General features: G+C 36.2%; 1 protein-coding gene across 1 annotated transcript in view; it reads right to left on the bottom strand.

Moving 5' to 3' along the window:
* The window catches only part of LOC131773922 (protein ELYS), a 47,373-nt gene that overhangs the window by 2,644 nt on the left and 19,029 nt on the right, over positions 1-25,700 (bottom strand). The window contains exons 15-41 of the mRNA XM_059089892.2: positions 24,290-24,379; positions 23,794-23,934; positions 23,537-23,586; positions 19,152-19,206; positions 18,803-18,827; positions 18,389-18,466; positions 16,349-16,466; positions 15,232-15,288; positions 14,852-14,908; positions 14,496-14,588; positions 12,021-12,111; positions 10,534-10,633; positions 9,881-9,908; positions 9,695-9,761; positions 8,515-8,564; positions 7,717-7,848; positions 6,773-6,908; positions 5,661-5,769; positions 5,351-5,434; positions 4,776-4,851; positions 4,060-4,118; positions 3,396-3,468; positions 3,177-3,245; positions 2,930-3,041; positions 1,509-1,563; positions 1,214-1,249; positions 419-582 (exon numbers count right to left, since the gene is read on the bottom strand). Of these exons, the coding sequence (XP_058945875.2) occupies positions 419-582; positions 1,214-1,249; positions 1,509-1,563; positions 2,930-3,041; positions 3,177-3,245; positions 3,396-3,468; positions 4,060-4,118; positions 4,776-4,851; positions 5,351-5,434; positions 5,661-5,769; positions 6,773-6,908; positions 7,717-7,848; positions 8,515-8,564; positions 9,695-9,761; positions 9,881-9,908; positions 10,534-10,633; positions 12,021-12,111; positions 14,496-14,588; positions 14,852-14,908; positions 15,232-15,288; positions 16,349-16,466; positions 18,389-18,466; positions 18,803-18,827; positions 19,152-19,206; positions 23,537-23,586; positions 23,794-23,934; positions 24,290-24,379 (2,205 nt within the window). The remainder of the gene's footprint in view (positions 1-418; positions 583-1,213; positions 1,250-1,508; positions 1,564-2,929; positions 3,042-3,176; positions 3,246-3,395; positions 3,469-4,059; positions 4,119-4,775; positions 4,852-5,350; positions 5,435-5,660; positions 5,770-6,772; positions 6,909-7,716; positions 7,849-8,514; positions 8,565-9,694; positions 9,762-9,880; positions 9,909-10,533; positions 10,634-12,020; positions 12,112-14,495; positions 14,589-14,851; positions 14,909-15,231; positions 15,289-16,348; positions 16,467-18,388; positions 18,467-18,802; positions 18,828-19,151; positions 19,207-23,536; positions 23,587-23,793; positions 23,935-24,289; positions 24,380-25,700) is intronic.

Here is a 25,700-nt window from a genome sequence, read left to right as displayed (position 1 = left end):
TAATATAATAAATTGCCTGCATCATGGCAACGCCAAGCGCAGATTGGATTTAAAGCGGAATCTGATAGCATAAATGCTTCAAATGGTGCAAATTCGTCCAATAGGCATCAGGTGACTGACTTGAAGAACCCAACCGAGAAAAATTACATTTAATTCAGTGTGACATGAATTTGATACCAACTTGACACATAAGGGCAAGAATGTCAAGCTAAGGAAAAACATATTACATCTTACTATGTTACTTGTATTTAAGAACTTAAGCAGCATATGGTGTGTGATGTATGATGCATGATGTACTTGAACGATTTTGGAAGTTAAAAGAGGCTAAACGGCAAGGACCGTCCTAAGTGTCTGCGACTTAGTATTTGATAGTGTGACATTAATTATAAGAACAGGTTGACCTTCATGTTGGCGATACCTTGTGTTTTTGACTGTGAATCAGATGGCTGGAGTGGTGTAAAGTTCTGGGACAAATCATCCACAGCAATATCCTCATCATGTGTCATGCCAATGACATTACTTTGAGACGAGTCTACGGTTTCTTTGTTTGAAGGAAAAGATGTTGAAACATGCTTCACAGGACTGAAAAAACAAAAGAGGGAGGTAGTTAACTATCAACATTATTTTACAATGGCAGCTGACTTCAAATGTTGTTTACATTAGAATGTGATATTTTCTCAAAAGATAATGGGCACTTGGGCACTTCAGACAAGAAAAAATAATTTGATATGATGAAAAAAAGAGAACCTAAAATATCTTCTGGTTTACCCCCCCCCCCTCCCCTATAGGACAACACCGCTAAAATTGCTGGTCCAGATTGGTAGGTTTGTTACTCATCACGTTATTCCGCTCCTTTGACGACATCCTGTAATCAATGAAAACAGTCCAGCGGAGATGCGTAATGCACCTGTTTACCATAGCTTAGTTCAGCTAGGATGAATGAATTAATGAAATGATCTAAATTCATGATTTCTATAGAAAATAGCAAGATGAGGAGTCTCTTTCTTGCATACTAAGCATAACAAAAACATCTTGCAAACTAAGCATAATCCTATTAGTTTATATCATGTGTAAATTGTTAACAATAACAGTTCTGTTATCATGCGTCTATGCAAATCATTTTACATAAGCCCGTATTATTGAGACTATCGTTTGGTAGATAAAAACCTGTTTATCATTACATTTATGTTCAAATACACGTGCATGTTTGTACCTTATGGAAGGAGATGAAGCATTTTCACTGGCAAATCTGAGGAAAACAGCGGAGATTATTGGCCAAAGACTACGATTATCTTATGTAACTCACTGAACAGAGGAAATAAAAGACTTTTTGCACGGTTTCCGGGTAAACATGTTTCTAAAATCAAAGAGTAGCTACAGCTGATGACTAAAGAAAAGATAAGAGGTAAAGGTTTTGACTACTTATTATCCCAAGCTGTTAATCTTAATAATAACGGCCTCTGGGTAAGACCGCCAACACAAAATTATTGAATCAGTATTTTACCAACCTTATACGTCTGTTTGGAGTTGTTAAATCGTCATTCTGAATGACACCGTCAATAGCTAGAATAAAGAATTACTTAATTATTTTCATTCCATTTCGGCTCCTTTACCGTTTTTTCTTCTATCTATTTATTTTTGGCGACATACAACTTACACTAAGGAAAAAAACACACTAAATATTGGACCAAAGTGAAGAAAAGCGGTGCAGTATACCCTGTCTACCATAACACCACATGCACAGGCATCACTTCAGTAACAAACGGATAATCTGAACTAATGTGGATTGTGTCATGTATTTATTAAACATCTACGGCGATTGTCCAATGAGGAAATGGTGAACGTCATCAGACAAACGGATCACATCTATCGATTAACTTAGTAATTTGCTCAATGTTCAACCTCCAGCCCAATCCTTTTCGCTAACTGACTTTGAACAACTAGTTTACTAACTCTGAATGGAACCTTCTGTCATAAGATGTATACAACTACTGGCAACGACATATTTAGATCAGACTGCGGTTGTTTCAATAACACTTTGTTTTGATACAAGTGGAAAAGATACAAACTGAAATTGATTTGATACATTAACAAAGCCAACTTGATACACTTAGAAAGCCGTTTCATTACAACTTCATGCATTTCAATACAAACTAGTGAAGGATAAATTTGTATGTTTTGAACTGTCTACCAGTCCATCGTTTTTCTTGGTAGTTGTATTCAATGATTGCGATTGAAGACAAGCGAACCGAATAATTGCACTGAACACCATGCACCCTTTTGATAGCCACCTAAGGATCAAGATGGTAGGTGGGATACAATACTTAATTTGTTTGGTCACTTATACCGTTGGTTTCATGTGAAAGTAAGTACGCTTTTCAGAAGTACAAGTAAAATTTAGATAACAAATAAAACAGGGAGACATCACTCCGAATAAGCCGTTATTCATGTTGTTCCCGGACGGATCATGGCGCACTTGTTACGGGAGTTGTGCGAGTGTAATTCGAAACTTGCATGACATGTATTCGCATAACTTGTGAGAAATGCACTCTACGCTGCTTCTTAAGGTTACTTTTGGTTTATCCTTCAGACATCTAAGACCATCATAGCAAAACTGACCGACCAGTTTCCTTAAACCAGGTTAAACAATCGACTGAAAAGACCCCCCTTGACTCTACTGAAAACTCCCAGTGAGGTTGTCGCAAAATCGGTCTGTCACCGACAACAATCTTTTCCAGAACTACTCTTATCCGGACTATCGGACCACATTTAAACATTTATATCTATAACAGCTGAAGCGAATATAACAAGTTTGCTAGAATATATATTAATAACTGCTTTAAGAAGTGACTAGCCGAGAATACATAGATAAGCAGATCCCTGGAAGTGCATATAAACAGACCAGTAAATGGTACAAAATGGGACCAACCTTGAGTTTCGACAGACTTTGATAGCAGTGGATCAGAGGAGCCACGCCTGGTTGTTGGAGGAGAGGATGTAGGGGAGGGTTGAGGGGAGGGGCGACGCAATACTCTTGTTATCTACATGAACAAAAAATAGTTTTCAGAAGAAAGTTACTTTAGAAGCTTACAAGTAACGGGAGAAAACAGTGCCAGCTTTGCAAAACAATATTTGATTCTGTTACTTTACTAACGTTCTCTAACCGCAGTTATTACCTTTAAAATAGACTGTGGGGTAGCAATACTAACTCCTTCCGGTTTTCCCAAAGATGATCTTGCAGACGTCTGGCAAAAAGTGAGACAAGAGCTTACACGTGCATTAACTCATTTCACAAAATTACTCAGAGTATAGCAGAACATGTTTAAAAATTCAAACGAGAAATACATTAAGTGAACATGCTAAATTCAAATTCATTAAAAAAATATATATCTCACCGGGTTTAATTTCACGACTGGAGGAGTGGCCAACAACGAAAGAGCTTCAGCACCAGAGAAAAACTGCCGCCGACTTAAAAAAGAAATTAAACAAAACAAACGTCTTGAGAACAATACTAGGGGAAACAAAAATTGTACTGAAATTAGTTTACAATTGGGATGGCCGGAATGATTAGGTTTCAAAAAACTTGCATTCAGGATTTGCCAGCGTTCTTTCAGATATGGTCTCATTTTCTTTGAGAGAGAGAAATTCCTCTAGCCTCTCGTCCATAGGCCAATACCAGTTCAAAGCTAAAGAAATTTAGCACCTACACTCTACACCACACCTGTCCTTTTTATGTTCTTTCGCATAATCTTTTCTAGTAGTTGGGGTAATTTATATTAATACTTTTCTTTCTTATTTTCGAATCTGGTGAAAGATCTAGATAAATGAAATGTTATCATTCAAAAAGAGAGAAGACTAACTATTTTAGAAGTTTATAACATGAATTGTCATCATGTTCCCAACGCAGTTGGAACTAATTCCCTGATTCGACTTATTTAGTCCTTTAGAAACAGGACAAACCAGAGAAGCAAACAAAACAAAGTAGAAAAAACAAAAACCAATGAAACCAACAAACTAACAGAAAAGCTAAATTCCTCGGTAAAGGAGTATATATCATACCTTCTCTTATCCAGAAATGTTGGTGAGGATACTTGTTTTAAATAGTTTCCATTCTCAGACTAAGAAACAAGTAGATAGATGGAATTAAAGATGATTAAGTTATGGTGATGGCTACTTGAGAGAAATTGTTGACAAGTCAGTCAAGGAAAATCCATTATTTGTAAGGCGTGAACAGCATTAAAAATTACCAAATAAGAGAGTTGCTGAAGGTAAACCCCGAGAGCCCCTCTCACTTATTATTACCAACCATTACAACTGCAACAAAGATGAAGAAGAGTAATCGAGAAAGGTATGGGTTATCTCTCATTGAAAGTACATGGTAGTCCACCTGAAATAGTGAGGTAATTTCAACCTCAAAGAATGAATTTATGCTACTGATGCAATTATTGAACAGTCGACATTTTGTTCAAGAGATCTGTTTTGATGACTGAACACATTGTTTTGGAACTCTCTTCTTCAGGTTTCAGAGAGGGTCAAATTTTGGTAATTCTTTAATGTCCCTGAACAAATGTATTTGAGCTACTATGAGCCTAAAGAACCGTTACTTTGCTGCATATCGCAAGATCAATCATGTTCAATAAGACATGAAAAATATTGAATCCTCTATTGGTCTGTTAGACACCACAGCGATGAATTTGAATTTTGTATTGTAGTTACTCCTTCAAAAAATGCTTCAGTCCAGCTAGTTTGCCCATACATTTAAGTTTGGGAATTACCTTGTTACTTGCCAATGTATCCTCCATAGGTTGTTTATTTTCTGACGCGTAAAGAACCCCCACCTTATTTGAATCACTAGGAAAAGACATGCTTATTCTTAACAACCTTTTACAAAGAGAAAGTGAAATTCAATTATGAATAACTACTAAGAAGTCCCCATCCCTCATGATGCTTCAACACTGAAAGAAACATAACGTTATAATGCTAGTTTTTGAGATTTACACCTGTGAGCAACAGACTTTGTTTTGGACGCTATAATATCGAGAAAATCAGCATTTTAAGACAACAGAACAACAAAGCAAACATCCTAAAGATGGACACGTTTATTCAAACCTGTATACCTACATACTTTTTAGACACAAAAATTAAATTTTTAGTTTTGAACACTATGAAGTAGTTCCATCATTATTCAGAAGTTCTCTCTGACATAATTTTAGCACCCTCCTATTGGATAGACTAGACTTAAGACCCTTGCTTATTTTATTGTCCTGGTAAACGTAAAGCTCAGTCTTGTTCAGTGCTTTTCTAAACAGCCGACAGGGTATTGTCTAATATACCACGATCTGGGTGTTACCTGAAGCTGCTTTTTGTTCTTGGAGTCACTGAAGTACAGATGAAAGGTTCTGCTTCTTTCTGGGATGCAAGCTGTTCTGCTGATCTGCAAAGAGTTAGATTAACCATTGCTATGACAGAACAATGTGGCTGATGTCATTCGCTTTGGGTAAAACCGTGTCACAAATCACAAAAATTGAAGTTTCCTGTGTGAGTGTAAGGCTATTGAAACTCTTTCTGATGTTATCTTCCATGTGTAAAATAGACTAAAATATTGTCAAAAAACATAAAAATATTAGCTCAACGTCATACATGATAAATATCAGTGTTACCTTAATTCCTGCAGTTTGTTCATAGCTGAGCTCAAAATTACAGCACGAGAGATCGGATTGCCTTTGTCTACTTTGTGTACAACAGTCGACAGAGGTTTGGGTCGTGGAACTGCAAATGGCCAAACAATTACGGTAGAATGAGCACCTGTAAGTGACTGTTGCTTACAGTGTAGGCATGTGACTTCTTCGTAAAATTTTTTTTGGCCTGAGTAATTTTGAGCAGATAACTTTTAAGCCATATTACAACCTTGCTCATGGGCTCATGTATCACAGGTGCGTCCATTTTGAGAAAGAGTAATAATAAGGCCCATGCAAAACCCACACAAACCGCATTTCAATCGCAATAAACGAGCTGCATTTGTGAACTTCTTTCTTTAACCATTGACAAAATGATAATATGAACTTAAAATACCTTAAAATACTTTATACAAGTTTAGTTTCTTTGCAGTAATAGCCCTGCCTATTTCGATCCACAAGCTAGGACACACTCATATCTGAGTTATTTCTCGAACCTTTAACAAGACTCTCCCTATTCAATGAATCCGCCGAGGAAAACAAACTAATCAATCGGAAAGATTGCACTATGCCGTTTCAGTGAAGAACAAAAATAAAGTACGATGATTTGTGTAATGATGTGGTGTCACTCACAATTTTTCAACTGCATACTGCCAGCCCCTCTGTAATTTACTGTTGAGCACGTACTGTCATAGATGCGACTCAAATAACATCATCAACTTGATGATGGAATTACTGAATGTAAATTTTATAAGCATGGATGACCACAATCACTAAATACAGTAAAGAGAAGGTTGTCTCTCACGGCAGACAGCCAAGGAAACCAATTGCCGAAATGGAGGTGACTGACAACAAAAAACAACTGACCATGTCACCAAAATCCAAGCGATTATCAAATACAGGTGACCAAGTCAACCTCACTCCAAATTAAAACTGGCAGCATGCAGTCTAAATGTTGCAATCTACAACACAAGTGGCCACACGGATCTAGCAACTTATCAATCCAATTAAGTCATAAGTCGGCGCAAGTCATAAGGAGAAATAAATTAAAATTTTCCATAACGTTTGACAAAATGTATACTGTATACTGTGCGTACTTTCAGTCAAGGTCACATGTTGTTGAGACAATGTCTTTTCAGGTCCAAAGATAAGTTTGCGTTGTACTCTTGGTAAACATCTCAAATAAGCGTCAGCCAGGGCATTTCTCACTTTAGCTCTCTCATCTTGCTCAACCTAAAAATTAATACATCAGTAGAGGTAGATCAGTACTAAATGTAGTATGACTGAAAGCCACATTCAATTCAAGGGTTAAGTAGCAAAGCTGTAGATTTTGCAAAACAAGAAACCAAAACAAGAAACCAAGACTTATCTAAAGATAAAAAAAAAATTATAATAGCTAGGTATTTACAGTTTGTTTCACAACGTTTCGACCGCGTGGTTTCCTTCGGGTGATGAAGTAGACTTGTCATATGTCACCATTGGAAGCATTACACTGTGCGGATTTCAGTAATCAGTTCTTTTAGCGTTTGGCCATCACTCTGCTCTTCTGTTGTTTGTTGTGTTTCTATATTGTTAGCAAACTTGCTTCTGGAATTTATATTCCCTGACTTCTTAGAATGGCCTGTTTTACCACCGATGTGTATTAGCGATAATCATGGTCAATAAACTGTTCCCTTGGTATGCATGCAAGTGACTAAGACGTCTATGGTATACTGAATATATTCCTTCATGGGTTTTCCGCTCTCACCGAAATAAACCCGGCCATAATTGCATGGGCTCCCGAATGCGGTCTACGCGTAGTCCCCAAGTTAAAAACAGCGCATATGTTGCAAATTTTTGCGGACACGTTTCTAGCGAAGGTTGTGTTGATGTCGCAATCCACACAAGAACTGACTATATCGTGAGATAAACGCTAAACCAGCTACCATTATCATGTGATAACTAACCAAAACCCTTCCAAGACAATTAAATTTAATACAGATATAATAATATCCCTCTAAAATGCAAGAACGCAACACAAAAAGCTCCTACTATAACAAACCAATTTATCCTTTTTGAGGAGTTCATTTAGCCTGATTCCTTCCACATAACGTCCTTTTTGAAAGTAGTACATCACGAGCAGTTCCTTGGAATGTGGAAATGATTCTTCTTGAAGAAAATTTGCCAAGAAATCCTTACAAAACGAAAATTATCGCATCAATAGTACATACGCATGAGCCTGAATAAATTGATGGCATTTGTACTCATACAAGGTATACAGCAAAAACCTTTTAAACTTAGCATTCAAAATGTTTAAAGGTGGAAGAAGTGCTACATTAAGCATACAATAAAAAATGCGAGTGCCTCCTCCATTTTGACTCAAAGACAAAAATACATGTTCTCCACTCAATTCAAGGTGGCTTCCCTTGATTTATCACAGGCATGAGTCATACAAGTTCTTCTCTGTCTCATCCAGGTTGGAATGATGCCTCACGAACTCAGTCAAAATTGCATACCTTTTCAAAAAGGTTACCGTAGGTGTTGGAAAGAGAAAAAATTGTGAAGGAAAAAACACCAAAATTTCATTCAGTCTTTCCATTCAAAGTCGGGGTGGTGCTCAACTGAGACATCAGTCCGAATCACAAGTAAATGTTCTCTTAATTTGTTTACTGTGATGGAGACCTCTTCAGAGCTTTAACTAATTATTTATGGCTTTGGAGGTTGTTAAATTTGTTATCTCGGGAGTACATCTAAACTCCCGGCAAATCTCTGAGAATTTTCCACTCCCTATTATCATGAACAATCTCAATAAACTTGCACTCGTTTAAGCAGTGTAATATTGTACAAGCCATAAACAAACCTCCTCGGTAAACTCTAGAGGGAGCTGTAGGAGTCTGGTCATGTTTTGAGCTATTTAGAAAAAAATTTCAAAAAAGCAGATAACAATCACTTAAATGATATGACTCTAATTGTCAGGAATTATTTCCTTTTCAAAGTCAACTATTACTGTAAAAGGAAACCTGATGGAACTCTTTTCGACGGATCAAAGGGGTAAAAACAAAAACAGTTTTTATTGCGAACTAGGGATGATAGACTAGGAGTCCACGAACCAATCAGAATTCTGATCGGTTCCATCAATAGTCTTTAAGCTAATATTATCTTCATACAAGGACAACAGTTTAACAAGGGGAAACATTTTCTTTTCCGTAAAATATTTTGAAATCCTCTCATTTCAGAACGGTGCATGCTATTATCACTGTGCACATGGGCTGCGCATCATGGGTTCGCGCGTGGGTTAAAAAACTAAGCTCCTGCAATGATCACGCAAGAAACCAACATTTCCCATATTTGTAGCAATTCATTTGCCAGTGAAAAGCTTTGTCCTCTTTATTTTACAAGTCGAACTGGTCCTATCGTGACGCCTTTGGTCTAAACCAAACAATAAAACGTAGTGGACAATATGTCCCCATGAACATTTACAAAGGAAAGCTAAAACAAGGTATGACGACAAATTAAATGTCCTAAAATAGCTTAGAAAAACGAGCAGTTTACCCTATTTCTGATGACAACACACACAATTAATTTTGTACTCAGTTAAAAACTATTCAGACAGTAGGTTTGGTTGTGCAAGTGAGAGTAATCAGGGTTAAAACTTTCCCTAATTCAATTGTTAATTTAAAGCTGATTTTGTTGAAACAAATAGTCGATTCCAATAGAATTGGCTGGGAAATTTAATTTTCCTTCCCTTTCTTCAAATGTAACATCGGCACTATTTTCAGGTTTTAAACTTATTCATTGCGGAATGTCGTGTGGCTATCCCAAATTTTCTTTTTTGATTTTGATTTTGATAGTCCTTGATAAGATTTATTTTGTCTGCACAGTTACTGACATGGCAAGGTATTGACTTTACCTTATTTATGCCTATTTTACATTTAAATAATTGACCATTCCAGAGGGTGGTTCTAACACACATCAGCTGCTTAATAATCCCATCATTTACTTCATGTCAGAGGCTAAAAGAAAACAATTAGTATACTCACTCTGCTGACAGCTACTGAAGAAATGATAGAGCAACTCTTTGCACCTTCTCGCATTTTGATGACATTTCTGGAAATCAGCAAGCCAGATGTTAAAGGACACAATACGGAAATTTCTGTTCTGCACGATGATGTGCTCTTTTAAAAAGCATATACAAGGATCAAAATGAGTGTTACATGTAGTCTTACCTGAAAGTGATATGCCTCTATTACTTTTCTAAAAAAGGAAAAAAAGACGTCAACCTCATCCCATTGTGCTTTGTGAATAAGGTTCATTAGGCTCAACTTGGTTCATATATAAGTTGCCTTTGTCAAAACTACTGTTAATTTAAAGTGCATGTCACCCGCAGATTTTTTTATCTGGTTGAGAGTCAATTGTTCATGATATCGAGCCCCGTGTGAAACTTCTTAAGAGGACTTGGAAGGTTTTTCCGTTCGTATTTATGGCCCGAGGTTCCTTATGTTTCAGTAAGGACTGAAAAAAACGAGGTTAGTCAGTTACTTACATGTTTATTATATCACTGGTTCAATAAGAGGGAGAAGACTACAATTCAAACAAACTTTTGCATTTTGTGAGAGGCGCGGTCAAATACGGCCTGCCAAATCGACAAAACACGGCGCACATACTATTTGAGATACATGATAAAATATTAAAAATATGCAACATAGGCCACATATAATAAACATATATTGTAAAAAATTAAATATTCAATATATTAATTAATTAAATATATATATTAATATAATTTTAAAAAAGGCCATAATTCTGTCTCCCACTCAGACCCTCTCTCACTCTACATGAAGATTAAATCAATGTACCAAAAAATAACTGGAGATCTTACCCATTGGTCAATAATGCAGTGATATATAACATGACGTCACTGAACTCCTGAATAGTGGGAAATGTGACCTTCATGTAGTGCAATGCTTTTTGAGGCTCCCCTGAACATAAAGTCACAAAAACTTTAAAATTAAAGTACATGTATTAACTTGTTTAAAATTCCTCAAAACACCATTCCAGTAAAAGATTAATAAGCACACGTGTAAGAACACAAATTGTCAATTTTTCCTACAGAAATCCTTTCCCCCCCCCCCCCCCCACAAAATTGGCATAATTCTGTACATTACCAAAAATTTACTCTCTGTGCCTTGATAACGTATGAGTTCTCATTAACTACTGTAGTTGTGGGGCATGTGATTGAAAAGGTCCTAGAGTCACATCACCACAAGAAGAAAATTAAGAACACAGATTTGGCCTTTGTCTCCCAGTCAAATAGTCATGCATCGTGTTTCCTTTTAATCTATGACCAAGCTTAATATATAGATTTAGCCAAGCCTAAAAGCGGAGCTCGCATTTTTTTCCCGCAAGGGCACAACGCCTTGCCCCGGCCAGGACTAGAACCGGGTCGTCCGACTCGGAGCCCAGTACACTGACCACTGGACTACTGGACAAAGCCGTGGCGTTGGCGTGCCCGCGGTACAGTTGACCACGCATGTTTAAAGTAGCACCTTGTACAGTCGTACGGTCGTACATCCTAATTTTTTCGGCTAGATTTTGTATAATTAAGGGGCTACGCTCTGCGAGCTCCGCTATAATTAAGCATTTACAAAGAGTTCCCCCCATTACCATCCAAAGAAAAACAGAGAATGACACAAATGCACAAGCACAGTGATAGGACGTGCTAGTCAAAATGAAGTGAGTAAAATTACACTGTAGCTTCCAAAGGGTGTATCTGATGATATGCCTGGTTAAATCTTTTTCAGTCCGGTAGAAAAAAAAATTTTTTTAGTTCACAATGGCATGCACTTAATTTACTTGAATTGTCCTGTGTTGTCCACCTAGCCACCTCAAAGTCAACCGAAATGCCAGAGAGTTTTTTGACAAAACTCTTACATGTTGCTTTCTTGTTTGAGACAAAGTGCCTCTTCATTCAGGGGACAACAATGATTAATAACAAAAAAAAGAAAATAAAACTTGATAACTTGAAACCTGAGGAAGTGGTTTTGTAGCCTCATTTTTTTGTTTCCACAAATTTGCCTTTAGTTTGTTTCAGTTGCCTCATTCATTTCCATTATTACATTTTGGGTGATTAAACAATTTTGTTCATTTCAGGTTTTTGAGCATGCAGATCCAATTGAATAAAATAATGTATTTTCTAACTGTACTGGATGTATATCTCATGCATAGTCCGAGGTAATTCATTAGATATGGCTAAAAACAAAACTCCTAAGTTTGAAATTTTACATGTACTTTAGGACACTTTCTCAGATAACTTAACATGCATTATTGCGGTTGCCCTGTAATTGTCACAGCATTGCAATTTTTTACCTTGTGCAAGTAGAGTCCTGATAATAAAACTTCTCTGCCAGGGACCAAGTTCAGTTACTATTACTGGATCAAGTAAGGTTGTCACTGCAGCCTACAATTACAATAATTGCACTTGGTAAGTTGTTGCTCTGGTTAGAGGCTAAAGGATGTCCCAATATGATCAGTACATAACACCAAGGAAATGCTATTTCTGACGAATGAGCTTGGGTAGAAGGCTGAAATAAACATTTTGTCAGCACGAGACACTGCACGGCCTGGGTACCAGGCCAGTGCATCACGAGGTAGGAAACTAAAGGTATATAAGAAAGCGTAAGCATGTGATAGTCATCTGGGTCTCTTAATCAACCTTGGAGTCAGAGCTCCATTTAGTTCAATTTTAATGTTATAGTCAGCTAGTTTTGTTCTTGTCAAGCCTCCGTAGGCCTCTGGTCTACACAGATTTCCTGCTTTTTCTGGCCTCTGTTCTAATCATTCTTACATTGTTACTGGTTTCTCAGCTACATCTACTAGATGTATCCAATGTTTCTTTGTTTTGTTTTGTTTCTATACATGTCTTTAACTTAGGCTGTTTCATATAAGGTGCTTTTCAGTGGTTCTACTTCGGTGACATGTAGATTGGTACCATTGCTCTTAACTATAGACTCCTTACATCATGTTATTTGCATTTCCTTGGTAGCCTTGTTATTTTTTTTTTGGGCAGTTTTTTTAAGCCTAATTGGCATGTTTCGTTTGTATACCTTTACAAGAGGGGACTTTTTGGTTCAAATAGGGGACTCTCCATCCTAACTAGCATTTGTACGCCAGGTTTACTGGCATGTATGATTTGAACATATGAGAATTCTGTAGTGTACTTCTCAGCCTAACTGACAGTCTTATGAAAAACTTGTTGAATTGAAAGTTTGTTAGCCTATCTGGCCTGTACGATTTGTACATGTGTACATATTTGGGATTTTGGTTCAAAGTGGTGGACTTCCCAGCCTAACTAGTAGTCTTATGCAAAGCTTGTTGGAATTGTAAGTTTGTTAGCCTATCTGGCCTTACGATTTGTACATGTGTACATATTTGGGATTTTGGTTCAAAGTAGTGGACTTCCCAGCCTAACTGGCAGTCTTATGCAAAGCCTGTTGGATTGCAAGTTTATTAGCCTATCTGACCTTACGATTTATACATGTGTACAGATTTCGGATTTTGGTTCAAAGTAGTGGACTTCCCAGCCTAACTGGCAGTTTTATGCTAAGTTTGTTGGAATTGTAAGTTTGTTACTCTAATGGCATGTGTGATTAGTACACGTGAGTATATGAGAGATTTTGGTCCAAAGTAACGGCCTTCCAAGCCTAACTGATAGTTTTACGTTAAGTTTGTTTCATTTTCAATCAATCATGCCTACCTGGCATGATTGATTGTACTTGTAGTTTTAGTTTTAGATTTTAGTTCACAGTGGTGGATTTCTCAGCTTAGCTGGCAGTCGTATGGAAAGATTGTGCAGATAACAGCCAGTTTTGCATGGACATCATGTTAGTAGCTGTGGTAGCATGTTCTACCTCTTTAGGACGAACTGTCAAAGTTCACTCTCGACAATTTACTTTACCTTGTTCACATAAGCTCTTGCTGACATTGTAATGTCATACAGGCCTTCCCCAAATAAACTTATTTGTCAACAAGCTTTGCTGTTTACGTGCTGTTTAGTGGAGACTAAATTTAGATATACAGTGGAACTTCGTTGATATGATCACCAATGGGCCAAAACAAATTGACCCTATTAATGGGGTGGCTGTGTATCACCAGGGCAGGGTGAAATTTCTAAATTGCTTTGCAAGTTACCTTAGCGGATGTTAGTGTCAAGATTCATTCCCTTTGTCAGGGTTTTGATGAAAAAGGGAGGAGTTTTGTATACTTATTTTAAAAAAACCGGCTTTTTGAGTAAAAAATGACGGAGTTTGATAAAATCAACATGTCATGGTTGGTTTGGTTTTCGAGATTTAACACTAGTATGCGTATCAAAAGGGTGAAATTATAAAGAACTGTACTGTTTGGGATTTTAAAATGTGGCCGTTGGCCATGTTAATGGTGACCGAATTAACAAGATTTTTTTCAGCACGAAAATGTACAGGCCACTTTGCAGGGCCATAAAAGTGTCTGTAATTAAAAGGTGACTGCATTGCTGAATTGGCCGTAAGGCAGGGTTCCACTGTACAGTGTCATGTCAAATTTTTTTTCTCAGCTCCAAAACTTCCAAGAAGATGATTATTTAATTATTTTTTAAAAGGTCACCAGGAATTTTCATTAGGCTTGATAAACTTCTTAACTGAATTGAGATTGATTTTCCAATGACAAAAATCGTGCTTTCCAGAATAGTTTTTACTTGCCTGACAACCCACTGCATGTGGATCAGACAATCTCTCATTGATATTGTCAAATTTAAAAATCAACACTTATGTGTCCACTGCAAAGAAGCAGAACGAGATAAATCTTTACCTCAAAGTCTTGGTGATCAAGAAGCCAAAATCCTTGAATGAGTTTGATCAAATCCTCTGACATGCTGAATGCTTTGGCAAATTTGGTGGCCACCTGATACCCATACAAAAAAGAAAAAAATGTTTTATTGATAACATACGATCACTGTTATCATTCTATAAGGACCCTCATCGTGCTGACATGGCATTGCAAATAATTATGATTACATTCACTAAATCTGTAAACCAGAATAGCATCAAACCATGTCAAAAATAGTTATATCCAAGTATTTACAAACAAAGGGCATACAGTGTACGTATAATTCTATGGTAAAGAAAATCTTCAAATGCAAAAAAACAAAAAACAAAAAATTGTACCTCGTTACTTTGCAGTTCAGTATCCAGAAAACATAAGTCAAGCAACAGATAGAATACCTAAAAGCAGTTAAAGAATTACATACATTCATGTACAGATTAACTGTTGTAACAAATGTACAGTGCAGCCAAAATAACTACTTATTAACTAAAACATTTACAGTATAATCATAACATTATTATATAAACCAAGATTCCTCACAAATAGGAGCGTTTCATGTCCTAGTATATACGAGAAATTGCTTGATAATAGCAAGGTGCTGCTGCTGCAAATACAGAAAAAAATGAGGCTGAATCAAATAAACAAGTGATTGATTCATTTTCCACAGCCAAAAGTGATTTAAGTTAAGGAAAGTCATTTCCAAGTTATACATGAAGGATACAATGGCATGTTTCCATTTAGGATGCACCTTTTCAAGAAGGTAAAGACTGCACAGACTCTAAAAAGAAAATTTTTCAAAACTCTAACATAACTGCAGGTAAGAAAATAAATACAAAAATCAAACTAAGGAACGTAAAAAGACCCATTTAACAGTAAAAGTAGGCTTATCATTGTTGCACAGAAATTTTCAGCCATCTTTTGGTGACTTTTTGGTTGCTCTGCCTAATACAGTATTAGGCAACAGGTGTATGTGTAACTTTGTACCCTGTAGTTTTCCCAAATGAATAACAAGTTCAAAACAGATTTCGTTGCTTAACACCATGATAAGGGCTCATAATAGATGTTTACTTATTTTAAGTTTCAAGTTTCAAGACAATTGTTCCTACAAACTAAAAAACTGACATCTGCAAACACATCATTAAATCTTGAATGGGAGAATTCTTGACACCAAATCACATCAAGCTTAGAAAAGATTTTAGCCACAGAAAAGTGAACATTTAGAGTTAAAGGTATGTGCCTCTTCCCAAAATGCCTTCAATGTCAGACATATATAAATAGTGTTTATACTTTAACATATATATCACTTGTATACAGATTAAGAAATGAATATGAAAGCAATATTCAAAGTAATGAACACTACTTAAGCAGCAATGAAAATAAGGCCTGAAAAAAATCAAGGCCTGTACAGGATTTGAACTTATGACTTCTGCAATACTGGTGGGGTGCTCTGCCACCTAGGAGCTGGTCGTTATGTTGGTTTGCAATTTGTCATTATGAACCAACATAATGACCAGCTCCCACTTGGCTTGTTAGCTCAGTTGGTAGAGCAATGCATCGGTATTGCAGAGGTCATGGGTTCAAATCTCATACAGGCCTGAATTTTTTTCAGGCCTTGTTTTCAGTACTGCTTGAGTAGTGTTCATTACTGCCAAGATCTCTTTCTTACTCAGTAGAATTTCTGGAGCATACTTCTCTTTTAATGACCAATCATGCTCTATTGATTACCAAAAGTGCCCATGATAAAGAAAATGATGCCTTCTGTCAAGGCCACTCGGCAAACAGAAATTTTGCCCCAAATTCAGACAAAGATATGTACACTTTCTATGATAGGAACATACATGTAAACTGCTAGGTGGGTACTGCTGGCTACCTCCCTTAGATATCCACTGGCTCACTCCTTGACAGCCAAGTTGGTTAATGACTTTGTCTACCATCAAGCCGGCTGAGCCAGGGTGACTATGACATAATAGCAAAATTATTCTGACAGAATAACAAGAATGAGGTATAGAAGCTGAAAAGGAACAATTAAAAAATATTTTGCAAATCTGAAAACATTGCTTTTAAAAAGTTTGTCAAATCAAGAAATAAATTTCAAAGCCTGGTTTAATTCATAGATCCACAAATAACTTTCATGAAAATCAAAAATGGTTTACCATGCCAAAAATCTTTCAAAAATCCAGAAAATTTTTGCAAATTGAGAAAAATATTTTGTCACGTAACACTAGTGCCAGTAGTCAGCACTTTGTCAAAATACAGCACAGAGAAAAAAATTTCTCCTTGCTATTGCCTGAGGGAATATTTCTATTAACAAAAACAATTATATTTACAAATACTTATACTCCAGTATGTTGTTGTTTTATTTTTTTAATTGTTTTCTTGTGTAAAGCTGCAATTTTTAAAAACTGGATCATTGGATAATGCAAATCAAGAGATTTTGTTGACTTAGCCATCATAGGTTATGAGCTATTATACCAATCATGGTAACGGTTTTATTATTTTGGGGTGTTTGTAATAAAAGAATAATTCCATTTTTTCTTGTTGGATATGAGATGATTATCATCTCACATGCAATGCTGGCTTGTGGAATAATTGTTTAACCCTTTAACTCCCATGAGTGACTAAGGCAGAATTTCTCCTAATAATATCAATACAATATCAATCAGATAAGTGAAGAGAATAAAAAAATATATAAACTTGAGAATAATTAGTTGATCCAATACTAAATTCTTAGAACTAACATTCTAAGAATTTTATAGTTGATAGTAAGGAGAATTACAAATTTGAACTGGGAGTTAAAGGGTTAATAACTAACCATTAGCTCACAATAATTGTTTAGAGTTGAACATGGTAGCAGGAATTATCAAGCTGACATTTGTAGTTATTTACATTTATGCAAAATCTTTTGGTGGAAAACACAAGCAGAACCCTAAACTGTGCTATCAAGCAGAAGCTGTTTCCAAAATCCTACACTTACTATGTGCTTAGAAGTAAATGTCTGTATATTGACTGTGTCACATCACTGCTCTATGAGTGCTGGCACATGTCACCTTTTAAGTGTTCTGTACATAACTCCACATGGAGGTCTTTGTTTCAGTCCATTTCAATCACACATAAAGGATATACTGTGTTTATCCTCTTATAAGCTAAGCTTGGCTATGAGGTGAGACCCTCAAACTTGCAAGACTTAGTGATGGACTAAGCTCATTGACTAAAATCCTGAAAACTCTCAAATATAAGTCAAGACCCAACTTTCTTGTCTCATGTCAATTCCAATGAAAATTCAGCAGAGATTCAGTTTCAATTCTTTAATCATTGAAATTGACATAAAGTCCTATCTTCACCAGAGTTTCTTTGTTCATCTGTGCAAGCCAAAGCATTTTAGAGTCACAGGAATTAGGGGATGTATGCTTTTCTAAAACTGATCTGGTCATAAGTAAGAGATGTCTGTGAGGATTTTTAATTTCCTAGAGATTATTTTGAGAAAAACTATCAAAACCTTTCAGCTCATTCCTTGTAGGAAAAAAAGAGTTAAAAAACAGCTCAGCTTGTACAGTGTAGGCAAACAAACATGGTTGTCGTTGTGTAAATACTTGTCTAAAAGTATTTGGTAATGTAAACAGTTCATGTCTGTTAAAATTTTTGGCATTCTTGTAACCGTTCACAAAAAGGCTACTTTTACTAACTTGAAATTCCAGTATTAAGAAATAAGATAATGTTTTCTGGAAAGACTACAGAGACTTAACATTGAATCCACAAAGGTATCTCAGAAATTGCTGCAAACTAGTTCCTGAGTTGAATATAAATTCAAACATTCTCAGAGACTACTGTGTAAAAAAAGTGTAGTTACTGTTTAACCCAGTGATGAAAGATGTACGTACCTACTACAAAGGTTTTCCAAGTCTTTACGTCTGCTTTCACATGCTCTAGAAAGAGGCACAGCAGGGTAACAGTGTCCTCTGTATAAAAGTGATAATAATCTTTTACTATCTGTAAAGCTCCAAACCAAGTATGTGAGCCATCAAACCTTTCCAGTCTATTCTACCACTCCACAAATTGGCTTTCCTACATTACATGAGATCATCTATCTTCAAAAAAAAGGCTATCCTTATTCTAGTTCAGAAGGTTCTTTAACCTGCATGCATGTTTCCGTTAAAAAACTTAAAATCACTTTCTTGTAGAGATAGATCTCACAGTGAAAATGCACTGAAGTCACAACCTTCTAACAAATATACAACATCACAGCCTATTATGTAACCAACAACTAATTAAGGGAAATTGTCTATTTTCTGCACCTTTTACTTCCTGTAATTGAACCCTCTAAAAAGGAAGAAAAAAAACAACATAAACAAAAGACAAGAGGAAGATAAAATAAAGTCTAGTTAATTCAAACTTTAGGTCTTTAACTCTGAAATAGCAATCAAAGCATGTGGCCCATATGTAGTAGGCAATCATTTAATCGCAATTGTTCTATAACTTCATCTTCCAGTAGAAAGACTGTATCAAAAACATCAGCTGGTGACAAAATCTTAACAATGATTGAAAGCTTATCAAAACAGCCAGTCACCAGACAAATATCTGTGCTGTAGTCAATTAATCAATGGTTTTCTTCTTTAGCCACCACCCTAGTCTAAATATTCTGACCTGATTGTTCAGGTAATAAGCCTTGTCCAATGAGCCAAAGGACAACTTTAAGATACTGAAATAAATATAAAAAATTTAAGCCAACATATAAATAACAGCCTTGTGAAATATAAGGGAGTTTTTCAAAATTTATAAAAGGTGACTTACCATAATTACCTTTAAAAGACAATAATCACTTTGATTCATAATTATTAAACCCTGTATCTTCAGGTTAGAACAGGTGCTAGATAAGTTTATCTTTTAAAATCTTCTTAAAAGTTTGATGATGGGATGATGATGATAATGATAATGATAATGATAATGACAATGGTTCATTAGCATATCCATCAGAGGGGTGGCTCTTCTATGCTACAAACTAACTACCAACTAGTTAAAAATCTATCACTATTACAAAATTGTGCATACTGCATAATTAATTTTATATATAAGAATTATCTAAGGCTTCTATTTAAGGATTAACTTACATATTTACAAAGTGACTATGACTAACTAATATAATTATATACAAATACTAGCTAAGGCATTTAACAGTGACCATCAGCTTTTGTACTTAATGTGGCTGATTATTCTTGCAGGTGTATTGCCACTTTTGCTTGTGAAAGTTGTGGTGTGAAAGTTGTGTTGTGGTGTGGTGTTCACATGTGAAAGTTGTGGTGTACCATGGTATAACTAAATTGAGTACTGATGAGGATCACAAAGTGTGCTGGTGAACACACACCTCCAAGGGGAGATATAGAGGCTATTTTTCATGATTAATTCCATTTGCATTGAGATGCAACTGATAATCCTGGAGACTGTGAACACTGGCAAGCTTTTCAGTTGAGAACATTATTACTTTCATTTTTGTTGAGGTTTAGGCTCAGGTTGGATTCAGCTGACCAGGTAGAAAGCATGTCAAGGGCACATGGGAGTTGCTTTTCACAGGACATCAAGTCAGAGGGTCTTGCATGGTTATATATGGTAGTGTCATCTGTGTACTGGTATGATTTCACAGGTCTAAGGCAGTCAGATAAATCATTAATGTACAGATTGAATAGCACCAGCACCAGTCAAGTAGCTGGTTATCCTCTTAAATAGGACTTGGAGAATCCAAGATTATGGTGCTTCATAAGAACTGTCTCATACCAGACTGTGTCAAATGCCTTTGAAAAGTTGGCTAGGACGGCCATAGTAACCTTGCCCCTCTTCAAAGCTTTCACAATGTCATCCCTCATAGCCAGAAGTACAGTGGTGGTATTGTGTCCCTTTTTGTACCCACTCAAAGTGTCTTTAAGGACTGCCATGTTGTGACGGAAAATTTGTCATCTGATGTAAGACAAGACATTCGTAGACTTTTGATGACAACAGTAAGATAGGCCTGAGGTAGTTGTTTGATTTCCACTCCTTTGTCTTTGGAATGGCAGTGAACTTCTATTGCAATAGCTTATTGTATGGTACTTCAGAATATCAAATTAACAAATTGCAACGTGTTCAACACATGTGTGCTAGATTAATATGCAATGAAAGTAAATATTGTCACATTATTCCTTTGTTGATGGGGTTGCACTGGTTACCTATTAAGTTAAGAATTGAATTTAAGATCATATTAATTGTTTTTAAGATTTTTAATGGTTTAGCACAGTCTTATCTAAGTTATTTAATTACACGCAAGCCCAAGTCAAGATATAATTTAAGGAATTCCAGTGATAAGACCGTAGTCAGTTATCCTAGTTTTAAGTCTAAGGCAACACTTGGTGACTGGGCATTTATGTTTGCAGCACCTAAGCTATGGAATAATTTACCAAGGGATATAAGAGAATCTAGTTCTATTAATAGTTTTAAATCGAAGCTAAAGACATTTCTTTTCAAGAAAGCACTTTATAATTGATAAAGTTTTTATAGTTATTTATTCATTGATAGAGTTTTAAATAGAACATTTTAAGTAATAACTAGTTATATGTTATATATCTTATTTATTATGAGTCGCATTTAATTGTTATTTTGTACTCCAATTATCATCATCATTATTATTTTTATTTCATCATTAGTTTATTGTAATTATTATGTTACGGTGCATTTGAATATATATACATAGAATTTGCACCTTAGAAGTCAATAAATTATTATTATTATTATTATTATTATTAGTTCAAATCTGTCATTGTATGGCAATATGAGGTCAGAACAATAAATGGCTCCAAGCAAAACTCTGCTGTGTCTGTTGCTCCCCAGGATCTCCATCCACAGGTATTCCAGATTAGGGTATCACTTTTCCAGATCAGTATGTCTGTTGAACTTGTTGATTCCTTGATATATATGCCGATGCCCCCTCTCCTGGTGTTGTCCCTGCTCTTAAAGGCATGAATGAAGTTGAGGATGGTAACGTGTTGGAACAACAACTTGCTGTTTTTAAGCCAAGTCTCACTCATTGTGATAACATTAAGGGGGTAATGGTTGACAGTTAACAGCAGGTTGTTGAATATAGTCCCTTCACTGAGTACTGATGTGCATGACTCGTGAATTCTTACTGTTGTTCTTTAAAGTGTTGAGGTGCAGGTTTTCTATAGCCTCAGTGTCATCACTAAATGTCTCTGATATGTCTAATATATTTAAGCTGTAGTAGGGTGATGCTGAAATAAGGTACTTGGAACATATCCATTCATTTGGCAGAGATGAAATGAGGTGTTTAGTGTTACCCACTCCAGCACAGTGGGTGTGAGTGAGATCCATCCATTTGATGCAAAATAAATGTTTTTGATTTCTTTGAACGCACTTATTACACTGTAGACAGACAAGTGCTTTAGTACAAGGATGTGTCCATTCACTCTTGACTGTTGGCCCAGGATTCTCAGATATATCTCCAGCTCTCAATCAAAGTTGAAAAGTGGCAATGCTGTTTGAATAATATGGGATTTGTGACTTGGTTCTGTGGTGTTTACATGTATTTTTCAGACACTTCAACTTCAGTTTGGTTATGCAGATGATAGTAATAAAGTCACTCAAGTGTCAGTCTTGACATCAACTACTGTGATTTCGAAGTTCAGTTCTTCTGAGGGGCGGCCTTCCATTAGAGCAGATAACATGTATATGCAAAAACAATGTGGAATAGTTACTGCTTCTGACAGAAAGGAGCGATTCATTATAAAAAGGTGTAGTACTTGTAGCTTTTGTCAAGACCCTGGGTATGATTAGATTGACCATTATTCCAAAGCAGCATCCAACACATTCTTACAAGGTGTTAAGGTTGAAAAGATACTTGTTAACTCTCCAGGGATGTGTTGATCAAGCAGCATTCCTATGCAATTGCCCAAATGAACTTGATATTCAAAAGCAAATCCAAACCTATTTTCAGCCTGATAAAGTCCAGCATTGTCGAAATCCAGAGATTGCTTCTTGTGTTAGTCTGACCTCTTATGCATGTGTGTTTGCTGTTCTTCATGGTTAAGTGACAATCAAAACAGACAAAAATGACCAAGAACAAAGAGCACAGAGTCCCCCTGCCTCATGTCATGACTCACATCAGCAATTCCTGGATACACCATATTTCAGCAAACTGATTATTGCACAAACTATTTTCATTTCAAACAATATGTTATCAATGAAAACAATTTTGACAGTCAACTCAATTTGCAGCCTATCAGAGTCTGCCAGGGAAGTGGTATCAGAGTCTGCCAGGAAGTGATCAACAAGCAGTCACACTAGTACGAGAACAGTGGCCACTGTAATGTTGTCTCACTTTTGCAGCCTGCTTCTGATTGGCAAAAAATTAGGAACTGACATTGTGCAGGTGGCATGGGTTTGATCAGCAGGCTTCAAAATACTCCAGCATTCCTGCAAATTCACTTTATTGAAGCAAACCCATGGAGTCAGGTTTGGTGCTTCCACCACCAAGATTAAGAACAGTTTGAAGCCTATTTGTGATTACATTCTATTACCTATGTTGCACTCTGATTGGCTGCCCTACTGGCTATCTTTTCAGTAATAGATAGTGAGTGGCTAAGTATTGTGTGGTTGTGAACAAAATAAAATGAAAACATGAGCCTGACTTGTTGTTAAGTTTTGATTATCTAATAGACATTTTTTCTCAGACAATTAGATAAATCACCTGAATTGAATTATGTGATAGTTGATTTGGACTTCTCCCTTGTCAACCAATAGGCAATTGAAAACTCAACTTCAGAATTTATTTGTGAAATATCAGACAGTAGAAAATTGGAGAAAAGCTCTTCAATACAATCACAGTGCTGTGTTGGTATCTGAAAATCATTATTAGTTTGTAGTATATGGGTGGAGACCATACAGTCATGAAAACTTCCAGATGGTAAAATTGGACTTCAAGGGCACTTTTTCCCTATCTAATGTACCATTGTAAATGCACAACTGTGGGTGTAGTATGGAATACTTACCAGTGCAAGAGTTCCAACAACACTGTATCTTGCTTCCAAGTCCTTCAAACCTTCAATAACAAAGTATGGAGTTCCAAGTGTAATTAAAAGATTAAAATTAGAGCCAATTTATTGTCCAATCAATAAAGAAAGACACTTCTTTTCACTAGTGGTTCCTGAACTCCTCTATCAAACAACTTCCACTTCACCACTCAGAAAGGAATCTACAGTATGCTGTCACTTGGCAACATGTTCTTACAGAAGTTAAGAATCCTTACCCTGATAGGTAGTTGGAGCTGACTTGATTATCAGAGCCTGGAATACAGTTGTTAAATGGGCCAGCTGCACCTTCTGATTGTCTAACATTAAAAGCATCTGCTCATCAGGTGTGCCACCTCCTCCATCAAACAGTGGAACACCTTCAACAAAGTAACTTCACTGTTAGTTATTACATTAACTAACTTGGTGTTATTAGTTGATCAGTTGTCAAGGGCTATTGTCAGTAGGAGTATTTGACCATTCAGCTTCCATTTGCTTGCACCCTTTTACACACTTTAGTAATCCACTCAAAATTTTCATTAAGCAGATTCCTTTAGTTAGCAAAAGATCAAGCCTGACTTCTGACCACTAATTAAAAATTACCTACATGTATTACTTGGTTCAAACAAGACAAGATGAATTTTTTTTTCAAACAAATAGCATAAGGGTAAACTACAAAAAATCTGGACAACTTTCCCAATTTTTCCTAATAAAAGGGAAATTCACTATTCTTACAAAGCTGATCTAACTGGTCCTTTATGTCCACAACACGGTCCCATGCCCAATCCAGTATCAACTTCAAACTGCAGCCTGCATGAGTCACATCTGAAATCAATTCAAATAAGGCACCTAGTTTTTTTAAGAAAAAAAATTTTTTAATACAAACAAAGTGTGTCAGGCTTTAAACTGAAAAAATTGCTACTTGGTGAGTGAAATATCATGTTGGCTACTGAATGAAATGGCACAGCATTGAGTGTAATAATGGCAAGCAAGTGTCTCAAATTTTGGTTATTCATAAGTGGAATAAAGAGCTACAAAGTAAATAAATGAAGAGATCAAGGCAATGAAGTTCATGGCTATGAAGTTGCAGGATAAGCAAGCAGAATGGTTGACATGTGAGTGCAATGTTGTAAGATGGGAAGAAAGCCTAGAAGTATCCAACTACATTCACCATCTTAACAGAAGTAAAAAAGACTTGTTAAAAAAGACTGGTTCTTAGTGCTGCATTCCTTGAAAATCTTTCTGTTGCCATAAAGTTGAAAAATTTGGGGATAAAAAAGGCCTTTCTAAGATCAGATAAAGCAGCTTGCCACCACAATAGAAAGATAGTGCCCACCCTGCAAGGGCTCAGACATTGAAAGGGAACTGAACTCATGAGGTATGATTACTCTAAGACCCAGGCTGGAGAAGATATGCATGAGAGATTTCTTTGTTGTTTAAAAACGTCAAACAGAAGATACTGCACTGAAGGTCATGTTGTTGTTTGGTTCTGAAATATATATATATATATTATGTGGATTCCTGATGACTATGAACTCTACAAATCCTGCTAGAAAACAAGAAAGCATACTGAAAAGTGTGGAGCTCTCTTCTGAACATTTCCCTGGTCACTTTTGAAATCCTAAACACCATTAGAAGGCAAAATGTGAATAAATGTGAATGAATGTGAATGAGATGACCAATATTTATATGTACCGTAATTTCCGGTTGTTTACCTGCATGGCCAATTATTGCATACAGTGAAAAAAAGAGATAACAGATTACCCGCACTGATGGATAACCCGCACGTTATGTTATTCAACTTTTTTGGTGGCAAAAACGTGACATTAAGGTGATACATTTCAGTCTTTCAATTCAGACATGCGCACAATTCTTTGTCAATATTAGCTTATACTTTATTGATAAAATTATACAGTAAAAAACACTGGCGGCCCATACCCAAATCTTAACATTTCATACTTGACAGAATGTGAGTTCGTGGCCACATTTTGTGCAAGCGATTGTTCAGCACCATGTTGATTTGTCGAAAGAAAGCTGGGGCAAGTGTTAAAACTTGAATGATAAGTAAGTTCTGTTCAAAATCCATTAAAATCTTCATCCTCTGTGTCACTATTAAATAAGTCCATTAACTGCGCATCGAGTGCAG

Source organism: Pocillopora verrucosa, chromosome 9 (assembly GCF_036669915.1).
Source record: "Pocillopora verrucosa isolate sample1 chromosome 9, ASM3666991v2, whole genome shotgun sequence".
NCBI classification, from domain to species: domain Eukaryota; kingdom Metazoa; phylum Cnidaria; class Anthozoa; order Scleractinia; family Pocilloporidae; genus Pocillopora; species Pocillopora verrucosa.
Note: the sequence above shows the minus strand (reverse complement) of the source record. Positions and strands in the feature narration are given on the sequence as shown.